Source organism: Camarhynchus parvulus, chromosome 8, assembly GCF_901933205.1.
Source record: "Camarhynchus parvulus chromosome 8, STF_HiC, whole genome shotgun sequence".
NCBI lineage: Eukaryota > Metazoa > Chordata > Aves > Passeriformes > Thraupidae > Camarhynchus > Camarhynchus parvulus.
The window spans coordinates 9951562-9964500 of NC_044578.1; the positions used below are offsets into that span (position 1 = coordinate 9951562).

Here is a 12939-nt window from a genome sequence, read left to right on the forward strand (position 1 = left end):
TGCCTGGCGTCTTCTGTCAGAAGATATCAAAGCAGCACGCTCCGCTGTGAGGGAGCTGCTCCCGCGTTAGGGATCGGGAAACCGTGACTCCAAGGCATGCCCGGGGTCAGGATTCCCGATCCCCAGCAGAGCACGGCAGCCACCGAGTCTGCCTGTGCTTCTCCTGCCGCAATCCTCTGACAGCAGTCCAGTCTGATCGATGGGGCTGAAGATTTAATGTGATTCATTCCTTCTCGAAAAGCGAGGTTTGGCCAGTGGTTTGGGGGCCGTGGTTTTGATGGGAAATACTGAGAAAGGTGGGGGGGTTTCCCTGCAGTTGTACAGTAAGTGCCCTCCTGCCAGCATCCAGGCACACAGGGCAAAAGAGGAGCGATAAATATTTACTGCGTCCGTGCCCATCTCTCCAGCAGGAGATGGATAAATATAACATTTCCATGTTGCTCAGCACTCCGAAGTCATTGGCTACACCATGTCCCGGGGAGTCCAAAAAGGAAGAGAGGGGGCACGAGGCATCTCTGGCATGGCAGAGACGACATGAAGGCCGGCCGGATGGCAGAGGCTGCACGGGGAAACATTTTGGAGGAGCAAACAGCCCCAGCCCTCCCCCTCAAACGATCAATTAGAAGCCATCCTTCTGCCGAGAGCGGGCGAGGACAGCAAATGAGGGCTGCGAGGAGCAGCGCCCGGCCGGGGTCTGCATGACAATTGATGGGAAAGGGAGGCCGGGGGACGCAGCCCTATCCCTCCTCTCACCATGGTGATTAGGTATTCCGAGTGCGCCAGATAGCCCCAAATAACAGAAAGAGAAATATAAACTGGAGACCGGCAGATCCAAGGGAGGCCAGATGGCCCCGCAGCCGGCAGGGGCTGCTCCCATCCAGCCCTTCCCCACTTTTAACTGTTCAAACATTTCTTTATCCCGACAAGACAATTAAGCCGAACAGCACGGAAAGGAGTCTCGGCAACAGTTTGCAGAGGGAGAGGGAAGGTTGTTGCCAGAAAAGCAGGAAAAGGAGGTGATTGCTGCGAGCTTCAAGACCTCCATGCAGCACACTTTACTCCACAAGGATGGTGTGTATTTGGTGGAGCAACAGGGATGGATGCATGGCCGTCATCCCTTCTACTGCCCATCTGCCTGCCCAGCCCTTCCAAAATTCCACTGTTGCTTCTTCGCTCCTACATCACGCAGGACACTGCACGACAGAAAGAAACATTCCACTCAATTTATTTCATAATTTCACAAGCGGAGTAAAACTTGTGATTTCCCATGATCGTGGCTGAATATGATTACCAACAAAGCATCACTTCACATTAGACCCCAAATTTTACCAGCCTTGGAAGTGGTGCATCCCAGAGGGAAGAGTTGTGAGCAGTGGATGTGTGGACATGTGCATTCCCCCTCCAATCCATTGTTCTGCCACAAAAAACCAAAACCTTCTTCCCCCTGGCACATGTACATAGACACACAGAGCTCTCTACGTAGGTCACAGCACAAATCCCAGCACGGGTCTGAGCGGGTGGGTGACTGCACAGACAGCCCTCAATCTGATTTCCGAAGCACCGCATTGTTCAGGAATCCATGCTGTGGTCATCATAGCCCTGATGTCCATCACCTGAAGTGCAATTTACATTTGATCAATAACAAACCAGTTGTTTCAAAAGGAAAACTAACTCCATGCTAGAGATGTTCTTTAAAACCCCAAAGTGTAACAAAGAGCTCACAAATACATCACACAACTTCTCCTGCAGACACGAAATCAGTTGCAGCACAAACAATGTCCAAGGTGAAATATGATTATCAAAAATAATAATAATCAAAATAATGTTAATATAATCACTCCTACTACCCTCAGCAGAAGGGATGAGCAAGGATCCCAGCGTGCTCCCAACTCAAATGTTCATCTCCTGGGCACAGCAGGAGCTGGGCAAGGGCCACCAGCAGGAGCAGGGAAACTGAGACTTGGAGAGCCAGACTCTGGCCAGAGGATGGAAACTGAATCAGTGGCCAGGACGTAGAAGATCACCTTCACACCACTAGTCACAGACAACACGTGATGGAGACCAAGCAGCAGACAGTAATGGGAAACCATCTTCTGTGGTCCTAGGGAGGCTGGGGGCATGGGCTGCCCTGCAGGGATGGCAGAGTCTCTCTCTGCTCTGACAAGGTCCAGCCCTTTGCCAGGAGGTCCCACTTTGGCACCAACCTCTGCCTGCCGCTTCGTGGGAAAGCAATGCCACAGGAACTGGGTACTATAATTGAAGGACACTGAGACAGGTTTCATTAGAAGTAAAAAAACAGGAATTTTTTTTCCTTCTGATTTTAAAATAGGGCTATAGATCTCTTTTGCAGAAAGGAACATGGCATTTATTTCCACTCCTTCTAGGAATCTCAATTATTGTACGCTTATTAAAGCAAACCCATAAAATATGTCTTCCAGTGCCTTTAACACATGCTTTACAAGAAGCTCCTAAACTCTAACAAATGGCATTATTTTTCTCAGTAAGCACCTAAGGGAATGGGCCCATCCAGTACAAGGTACGTCTGCTTTTCCCTGGAAAGGCTCCACTTTTCCACATGTTCCCTGTATAGTCCATTGCTCTGGATGTGCTGGATACTCACATTTTACAGCAGGAGACAATTTACCTAAATGCAGACATCTCAGCCCAGTTTGCTGATTAATAGAGAGTACAGTCCCACCCAAAAGCACCCCAAAGATGTTGTCCCTTTGTGGGATGCAGGGTATGGGTCCAAGCACCATCCTGCTTTAAAAGTAAGGAAAGCTTTATGCAAATGGCTGAGCAACCTCTCCTGCATGAACATATCTCTTACGGGGCCAGGTGCCAATTTGGAATACTCTGGAACATATCACAAATAATTTTACTGAATTCTGTGAATTTCTTCCACTGGTGAGAGCAGGCTGAGACTTTCCTCCCATGCTGCAGAGGACTAAATATGCATCTTCCAAACGCTCCTTGATGTGCAAATGTCTCACTTTGATCCTTGTTTTCTTGGAAAGTCTTACAAGCAAAAACCTATTTTTCATGGAAATTACAACTCAGTGATTACATTTTTATTTTTAAAAAGAGAGGGGGGAGCTTCTCTAGAAAATCACCATTTAAGCTACGAGGTGAAACAAATATTTAAATGATCTATTCAATAGAGGCTCCTGTGCAGTGGAACAGAAGACCACATAGGGCAATCATAGTAATTCAGCTTCCATGTAACACAAACCCTTTCAGCAATCTGAAAAATACACCAAAACAGTGAAGCTCTGCAAACCTGAAAAGCACCCATTAGACATGGGAAAGTGTTGCTGATCTAAGAAAATTTTACAATTTTTCCTTGCAGTCATAGAAAAGCCTAATTACATTTTTACCTTGAAGATACAGCCACCTACCTGCTCCATAAGGAGCACAAGTAGGCAGCTTTTACAGAGGGTTGTTTGTAACAGCTACACAAGGAATCCACAAAACTCCTCAGAAACAACAAACCCCTAAAGTATACATTTCTACAGAAGCTTCAAAAATGTATCTGCAAATGCTAATGCAAAAGAGGATCACCATTCTATCTGCAAACTGCGATCTCTCAAATTCTTCACTTCTGGAGTTCCTCTTTTCTGATGGCCAGCATCAAAGACCATTAGGATCCTCTAAAAGCTCCACAACTCGCTCTCAGCCTTCAGCAAACACACCCATACGTGTGTATGCACACACCAAATAAACTCGCTGTCTTAATGGAGAGAAGTTTCCATCGTGCGGTATCTATATGTGATGGGAATACGATACAGAGCCAACAGACATATTTAGTGTACATCATCCTGGTAGTTACAGAAAAAATTTAATGTTGATGAAGTATCAGGGATGTTGCATTTGCTCTGCTCTACTGTGCAGAAAAGCATCTTAAAGAAATTTAACATGATAGCAAAAACAATACAACAAAACCTTCCACTTCTGCCCAAGTTTCCCAAGCTGCCTGCGAAGTTTTTATTCCTCTTCCTTTCCCTGGCAAGTCCCCTGCCACGGCCCTGGCAGCAGCACTGGCACTCGGTGTCAACCTGCCTGTGTCTGTGCAAAGCTCCGTCTGCTCCCGGCAGGAGCGGACCCGCGTCCGGCACACGCTCTTGGCAAAGGCGAGGCACAGCGATGGATGTGGATGCGTCTGTCTGTCCGCAGCTGTGCTCCATGTGGTCTAATTCATTTAACAGATTTACTTCTTTAAATGGGGTATCTGACAGGATTTTGCCAGCAAGATCCATAGCAGCTGATGTGCTCTAAATTCATTTAGCCAGCGGACCCTCTCCTCGGCCACTATCTCTCGGAGTACTCTTTGAGCAAGCTTCATTTTCCCAGCCAGGTTATATCGATAAGGGAAAGAGCATCAACAAAGATGTCTCTAAGCCTTGCCATCTCACCTGCCTCCCCCATGGATAATTATATTACCAGCTTCCACACATCCACATGCGCTCCCACCTACAGCCACTTTTCCTACAGACCCGAAAGGAGAGAGAGGAGATTCTGAACAATGAAAGGAGCTCACAGCACAAAAAGTAGCACGGTCAGGGGTGGATCAGAAGGAGAAGGGGGAGAGACACAAGGGATCACACCGGTACTGCAAGAAATACACGGCTCCTGCCATCAGTGGGAATTGTCCTACCCTCGCAAACGCCGACAATAAAAGACACACTTGCAGCATATTTCAAAACCAAAGAGCGATGGATTTAAAAGGCAGGTTGATTTTATGATGACTTTTATTGAAAAGGTACGCTGGGTTTAGGCAGATGTCTTTTAGCGCCGGTAAGTTAGCACAGTGCCTAATTCAAGGAGACAGCCTGAGGAAGCAGCGCTGACAGGGGAGAGAGAGCCACAATGTCTCTATTACTCTCCTTGGTATCATAAAGGGGAGAAGAAAAATCACATCTGAAAGGGAGAGGAAGCAACAGTGCAGCAGGTTTTTGTTCAAAAGAAAAAAGTAATAATAAAAACAACAACAACAATAAAATTGTTTTCTATTAATAAATTTCAACAGAACAAAGGAGCCCATGTGAAAAGCAAACCACTCATTCCTTGATTACATGTCTGGGTTTACAGGAAAACTCTAATCATAAGTTAGTGCTCTTCCTTGGGGTACCACACTCTGTTGACCCCAGACCACTCCCCATCGTGGGTCACCTCCCAGCTCTGCAAACCTGGAAGCCTGCCCTTCATGAAGACAGCTCTGCCCCTCTGTGTAGGCAACTCCACAAGGGACAAAGTGATGGGGGGAACAGGGAGTTACTGTCATGAACAAGTGGACCGGGTTCCTTCAGTCCAAGAACTGGCCTGCGAAAGAGCATATCACGTTTCAATGGGCACCAAAATGGGGGAAACACTCAGAGAAGGCACGTGATGCAACAACTTATTGAATTGTAAAAACAATTTGTATTTGTCTTAAAGAAGGAGACCAGTGACCAACAATATTCTAAAGTTAACCAGAGGAAAAGGTACTTTTGTCCTAAGCTGAGGCATGAATTTTGACGGTCGGTAATGCATTTGCTCTAAAAATGGTGTGCATGGAGAAAAGGTCAGAAAGAAGCATCTGAAGAAGAAGGGAACACATGCTTGCTGCAAGATTTGGGAAAGTTCCTGGCTACACATTCCAGCTGCATCCCTGTTTACACATATACACGTACCAGCACCTACAGCCTCACACTGGTGCATGGACAGCTTTCTGCAAGGTCAACATCACCTCTCCAGCTATGTGCTGGAAGGCGAGTTTCCTTCAAGAGCTTCACTTCGCCTTAAAATCTGTCAATATGCTTTTGGAAGAATAAGGCAATACTGCATGGCTGAGCTCAGCAGGCAGGAAAGGCTGCTTTGCCTCTGCCTCCAGCAAGTCTCACAGCACTGAGGGGCAATCACCTGTTGCGTATCTCAACAAGGCACAATTAAGAACCACCAAGTCAACACAGGTACTTACATCTGTCACTTCGGTCTTCAGGACTGGATGAGGTCTCACGGTCAGAAATGAGGCCAGAAACAGCAAATATCTTCTTCCCTGTATCATCAACTTTGAGGGAGCCAGGGGAGCTGGAGGGGAGCTGGGTGCCAAACTCGTACTCCTTCCCATCAGTGTCTGAGAAGCGCAGATGGGGTGAGTCAGTGTCGTGGCAGTTTTTCAGGCGCTTGGCCGGCGTAAAGGCTGACTGGTAGCTCTCCCGGTCTTCAGTGGATGCAAAGGGGCGGAAAGCCCCAACGCCGCTGTGGTTCAACATACTGATCGGGGTGCAGTCCAGGTTGGGGGGTGCAAACTGGGGGTGAAGGTGAAGCAAGGATGGAGGAAAGTCACGGTTTGCAAATGCCCCCGGCACCCCGCCTTGGCGGTGGTACATGGAGGCAAAAGTATATGAGCCATTGGTAAAGGGAATGTGCACGTCCTTATCTGCTGACACAGGGACCCCAAAAGGCCTCGGCTGCTGGCAGGGAATGGAAGCATCACGGCTGGCTTCGGCAGTGGAGGCGAGAACCATCAGGGCTGGGGAGGCCAGTGGGTTGGGGAGATAGGGTGAGTTCTCCATCTTGAATGCTGCCCGGTGTAAGTCCATCGGAGACTCTTTCCTCAGCAGGATCACAAGCAGAACGGTCTTCCCCGGAAGGAAAGCAAAGCGATGCCTAGGAATGGAGCGGGGAAAATTACTGGTGCATCATCACCCTTTGAACACTGCAAGGAAACAGAAAGGGAAAGAAAACACGACCAATTAAGTTTCTGCACTCATTTCTCGGGATGCTCTAGCAGCAGAGCGGCCACATGTGTTACAAGCCACCGGCCGGAGATGCACCACTGTTCTCATTCAAGAAAATCAATAGACAACTTCACACACTAGTGGAGTCAGCCCTGGCCCTCCAGGTTAAAGAGAATCATCCAGTGCAGATGAATGAAAGGCAAACCAAATATAATAACATGCAGATTTAATAATGCACTAATAAAAAATATTTAGGCTAAAATTAACAGAGTAACTCCAAATTATAAGCGGAATTTTATATGGCAAGCGGCACGTATACATAACCGCAATAAACTTAAGAAAATCCCCACATGCACACACCCTGCTATTTGCTTGGGGATTGGGGGTGTAGAACCAACATAAAAATATCCATTGTACCCAGTTACCCAAATCAGACAGCACTCATGGTTAGAACTGTACACGATGCTTGAGACGTACATAGCTGACAGGTATTTTCTCTTGCTCTCACAGTACATATGGGTAGATGTGTGCTTGCACACACAGTATTCGATACCATCATACATATGTATGCACACCACTGGAATGTAGGAATGTGGCTGTCCCGATGGGTTTGTGTAACACACAAACACCCATGCATGCACACGCGGTCCCTGAGAGCCAAAGGAGAAGAGACTTCCCCAGTAAAATGCCTGGCGTCTCTGACAATATTTAAAATCATAATGGGTGCTTCTGCCATCTGATCTCTGCAAGCATCTGCCTTTCGGGTCGGGGACAAGAGAGGATGGATCAGTAATTTTAGTTCCTAATGCACTCACTCTTAAGTAGATTTGTAAACTGCCCTGGATGTGCCATTAACATTTAGAGGAAAATGTTAACAAAATTTCTGCCTCGCATCTTGCTGAGCCTCCCAGGTTGGCTGCAACCACCCACCCAGCCACAACCCCCTCCCAGGGTGAAAGAAGGGAAAATCCTTCTTTCTCTATCTCCCCCAGTTTGCAGTGCCTTTTTGTGTTGTTATTTTCTCCCCCAATCAATCTCATGCCTTTTCTTTTAAGCTTCCGCCGCCTGCCATTCAGGCCCCACAACCCAGCTTAAAATACAAGGACTGTAACTTTGAAACAATATACTAGCCGCTGGAGCTCAAAGGGCCAGAAAAATCATATAATAATAAAAAGCTGTTACAAATTGTGCCTCTTAAATCCAGAGGGTCAAACATCTCAAATAAAACTTAGTGAAAGAGTGTCTCCCTAATGGAGTGCCTTTTGTACTCCATGAATGAGGGAGCCTAGGTTAACAAAGTGTATGAAATCCAGTCTGGGGCTTTAATGCAGTTCAGTGATAGCATTTCCTCTCTCCCATCCTGTACCAGCCACTCCACTGACTGTTATGAATTGTGAAGATGAGTGGACATCATCTCTCTGCTTCCTCATTTGGCACTCATCCTTACAGACATCATTGCTAAATTACCAGATTATGTATCTCGCATTAACGGATTTGCTCTCTTCCAAATTTTAAATAACTTTCTCGTTGAGTTCTTGCCACAGACAGCGAGGGGGAGAGGAAGAGTGAGGGATGCCAAGGGCAGCTTGGTCAGCACTGCAGTCCTGGGTACACTTGCTCCGCTGCTCCACATGAGACTGATCAAAATCTGCAGGTCAGAAAACTGCAGCCACTGGCAAATTCATAGTTTTGGGGGGATTATATTACCATGTAAATACAAATATAAATGTAAATATAAATATATACACACACACATGATTATATATTCAAAGAGATGCATGCAAATAAGCCACTGTTCTCAGAAATAAATGATCATTCATGGAAGCAAAACTGAGCAATCACAGAAAAACACAGATTTCCAGGAGGGAAAAAAAAAGGCAACCACCTCTGCCTGCTTTTCTATTTTTACTTGTGCTTTCACACCATTACGTTAAATGTATTTCATAAATTAGTAATCTGGCCACAACACTTGACACTCCTGTAGGATACTGTGAATCACTATGGCCGTTTATTCGTTTGCAAACTTCATTACACCAGGAATAAATCAACACATTACAATATCTCAGCCAGCCAAATTTAATTTTTTTTCAGCTCCCACTTCCTTTTTCGTTCTCTCCTGCTCCCTTCTCGCCCAGCACCTCCCCACCCCCCAGGAGCAAGGACAGATTAGGCTGCGGCAGACCAGTCATTATGAAAATCTATCGTTAATACACTCCTAATGTCAAAATGTCATAGCTTTAAATACAGAACCCAAAAATAAGAAAACTAACTGACCTCCTTAATTAAAAAAATATGGATTGCAGGGTAATCAGCTGGAGGGAACATTTGGGTGCTGGGAAGGCAGTGGGCACAGGTGGAGTGAGGAGCTGCTACTTTTCTGCCTCTATGCTGATTTTTTTTAATTTAGCACCTCGTGCAAATCCAGATTAAAATAACTCCAGCTATTGATCTGAGCAGTGGAATTGACATTAATTTTAGTTCACTTCTCACTTTGCAAAGGGATCAATAGGAAGTAATAACAGCTGACATCCCCGCTGAAAGGAGGAGAAAAGACGGGCTAGAGACAGAAATCGAAAAGCAACCAAATAAATCAGCAGCTACTTTTCCACAGCATCAGACAAACTCCAAACAGATTGCAAAAAGTCTTTGTTGAATTAACTAAACAAGGAGTAGAGGGAGGGAGGGTGGAGATCAATCTAGGAAACTATATAAACTGTCTACCAAGTATGAAGGTTAGATGGACATACTGAAAACTAACTCTGATTTTTTAGTTGTGTTTTTTTTTATGGTTACCTATATGCATACTTATTGGCTCTTAGAGCTACCCTGTTTGAGGTGTACACAAATTACCTGTGTAATTGTGTATGTTCCTAATAACGAGGCTGAACATGCCACGACCCAAGCAAATTGTATCAAGAGCCTTTAGCTCTGAACCATAAAAAAAAAATCTTTCACCAAGAAACAAGCAGTAATCAGTTTTCTCTGGCTTAGTTTTGAATCCTCTGCTTACAAAGGTTGTAGCATGGTGCTGCATAAGTTAAAAGGAAAGTCTGATAAAAGTAGGAGAAGCCATGACAGAGCTGCATTTATCAGGTATCACAAACACCCACCAAGTGGAGAAAACAGCAGTGACCACTGGTTATAAGTGTAAAACCCACTTGCTAATCAGCCTGCAAAGAAACGCGCTCATATGCAAGCACATGCACAGCCCGTACACAGCCACCAGATCTGCAAATCTTTTACTAAATGCTACTCAGAGTTCCTATTACTAAATCACCTCTCTGCTATCGATTAAAATAAATAAAACACACCACTCTGGTTTCTACAACAGGTTGCATTTTTGTGGTCTCTCAACCATTTCCAAATGCCAGAGATTAAAGTAATGGGGCAAATTAACGTCTTTCTCCCTCCAGGAAAAAAAAAAAGAAAAGTTTTCTTGGGGAAAAAAATTAATTAGCAAGCTATAGGGGAGGGGAAAATATTAAAACATTAGGAAATCTAGGAAAATTGATGATGCATGTAAATTAGGAAATACCCAGGAAAAAAAAAAATCCCAGTATCCATTTATATTTAAAAGTTTTTCCCCATAAATGTCAAGTAGGAATTTAGAAATATGCTCTGCGCAGAAAAGCCAAAGATTATAAAACAAAATAATGCCAGCTGTTTGGGGATTTAAGTGCTCAAATGGATTATATATTTGAACCAAACTGGATTTCCTTATAATAAATAAAACAAATGCAAGCTAGAAAGCCAACAAAGGAGAGCTCTCATCACTGGATTAAGATACAAAGGAAAAACAGTTAATTTTTTTTCCAACGCGTGAAATATGCCAACTGCAGCCGCACACACGGACAGCTGCCGTGGAAACCGGTTTAAGGGGGAAAGGAAAAAAATTAGGAGCTCTGTGAGCGGAGGAGGCGGCGGCGGGGCCGGGCGGAGTGGCCCCGGTCCCGGTCCCGGTCCTGGACTGCGCCCCGCATCTGTTTAGTTGTAAACTTCTTCTTCAAAAATTACAGAGAAAAAAAATTAAACCTCTTTTTATTTTAATTTTTTTTTAGGAAAAAAAAACGCGGGGGAAAGCCCCCGGGCCTGGAGGGCGCTCCCGCGGCGGCGGCTGCCGGAGGGAGGAAGCGCCGGGGGTTGGGGAAGAGGAAAACAGAGAAAGAAGGAAAAAAATCCCAACCCACAGCCCTACCCGTGGGTCTGCTGCCGCTTCGCCCCCGGCCCGCATTCCCGGCCCCGCTCCCGACGTGGCGAAATCCGAACGAAAACCTCGGGCGGCGTCGCTCCGGGGCAGCCCCGTTCCGCCGGGCAGCGCGGGTGGCGGGCGCGCCCCGGCCCCGGGCACCGGCCCCTCACGGCCCCTCACGGCCCCTCACGGCCCCCGCGGGCGGCCAAGCGGGCTGGCACCCGCCCGCCGCCCCTGGGTTTTCCCTCCCGCCCGAGGAGATTGTTCAATAAACCCAAATAAAATAAAATCCGTCGGGGGAGAGCCCCGCGCTGGAGCCTACCAACATCGCCAAGCCCCGCCGCTCCGCGCTCCCCGCCGTCGCATTAAACAGGTGTTTGCGGGGCCGGGGCTGAGGGCCCAGCCCGGCCCGGTTCGGCTCGGCCCGGCTCGGTTCGGCTCGGTTCGGCTCGCTCCCGCCCGGCCCCGCGGGTCCCGCCTGGAAGCGGCGATCGGGACGTAGCCGGGGCCGCTCCTCTCCTGCCGCCTCGGGAATTATTCACTCCCGGGGAGGGCAGCGGGAGGGGGCACCGCCAGCCCTGTCCGTACAGCCCCTTAAGTCGCCTTTCCACCCCTCCACTTTTTCTTCCTTTTTAAAACCCGAGTTACAAACATCATCAAACGCGAAGATGCCCAGAGTTGTTTGGATTTATTGCAACAATCACTTACCATACACATTTCCTGTGTGGAAGGATAAGCATTCAATACAACTCTTTAAGTAGACAGTTCCTAATGATTTCATTGTGGTCAACCAGATGGTTTTTATGTATTTAGATCTGAAGGTGAAGAATTATTTTCCATGCTTCCAACCTATTTACAGACTTCCCTGGTCTAGAGCTGGGGTTGTTGGTTAAAAGAAAGAAAATCCTGCGATTTCTCGATCGCATCGCTGGATGATCCAGAAAGTTTTCTAAAGAACCTAAAGCAAAAACAGGGATAATTCCTTTCACCTCTTCTGGCTTTCCAAACTACGCCATTCATATGTGGAGTAATTTTAGCTCATTCGTTGAATAACGCTGCCAATTTAAACCGCCTCTCTACCTTTGTTTTATCTGCAATAATAAAACCAGAACGACACCGCATGTGAGATCCAGGCACTTGGTTCCTACCTGGAAGCAGCCAGGGGCAAGGGCGGCAATCTTTTAGAGATGAAGGACCCGAAGAGGGGCGAGGATGTTGGACAAACTTCAGCCGCGTCCAAAATTAAGCTAAGTGCGACTTAACAACGAGTGGTCAAAAAAAAAAATATTATCGGTCTTCGAGCGGGGATCGCGCATTTTTGGGACGGCTTAAAAGTAAAGTTCACCCGGGGACTGCGCGATCGCAAAAATGAAAGCTTCGCAGTAAATAAAATGACTGTCTGGGCAGTGTTGCTTGAACGCACAGAAACCCTGGCGGGTGTTTTGGGTTTTGGTTGGGTTTTGTATTTTGTATTTTTTTTTCTTCCGATACTTTTATTGCAAAATAAAATACTAAGTTTGTATATTTTAAAGGGAAAAAACCCCCCACAAACACACTAACAAAAAAAAATCCCAAACCAACAAACCCCTGGGTGGGTGCGTGGATCTGTTTATTTCCTTTGAAAAAAGTTTTTGTTTTGCAGCTGCTGTGAAATGAAATTGTCGCTGCCCAGAGCGACCGCGGAGAGAGCGAGCGCCGGGAGCAGCGGAGGGAAGCGAGGAAATAACTGCCCGGTTTGCCCCACCGAAAAATACGGAAGAAAAAAAAAAAAAGAAAAAAAAAGAGTTTAAAAAATGCTATCTATTTGGGAGCGAGGGATCTGTGCCGGTCCCCGGGTCCGGCCGGGCTCCCCGTCGCCGTGCGCGGTCCCCAGCCGGGCTGGCGCGGCGGTCCCCGGCACCTGATCCCCCTGGTGGCTACCGGTCCCCCTCGGAAAGCCACCGGGGTGGGGGAGGATCCGGGCAGCTCGGGGCTCGCCGAGGGTGCGGGGGGGGCCCCTTTTATCTGCCTTTCCCCTCGGCATTACCATGC

General features: G+C 46.9%; 1 protein-coding gene across 5 annotated transcripts in view; it reads right to left on the bottom strand.

The window, feature by feature from the left end:
- RNF220 (ring finger protein 220) overlaps positions 1–12939 on the bottom strand; it is a 217715-nt gene that overhangs the window by 203832 nt on the left and 944 nt on the right. For 3 of the 5 annotated variants that reach the window (XM_030953262.1, XM_030953258.1, XM_030953259.1), the window contains exon 1: positions 5957–6648. In XM_030953262.1, the coding sequence (XP_030809122.1) occupies positions 5957–6581 (625 nt within the window). In that variant the 5' untranslated portion in view covers positions 6582–6648. Of the gene's footprint in view, positions 1–5956; positions 6698–12939 lie in introns of those variants that run through there. The other 2 variants (XM_030953260.1, XM_030953261.1) reach the window with 1 other exon arrangement.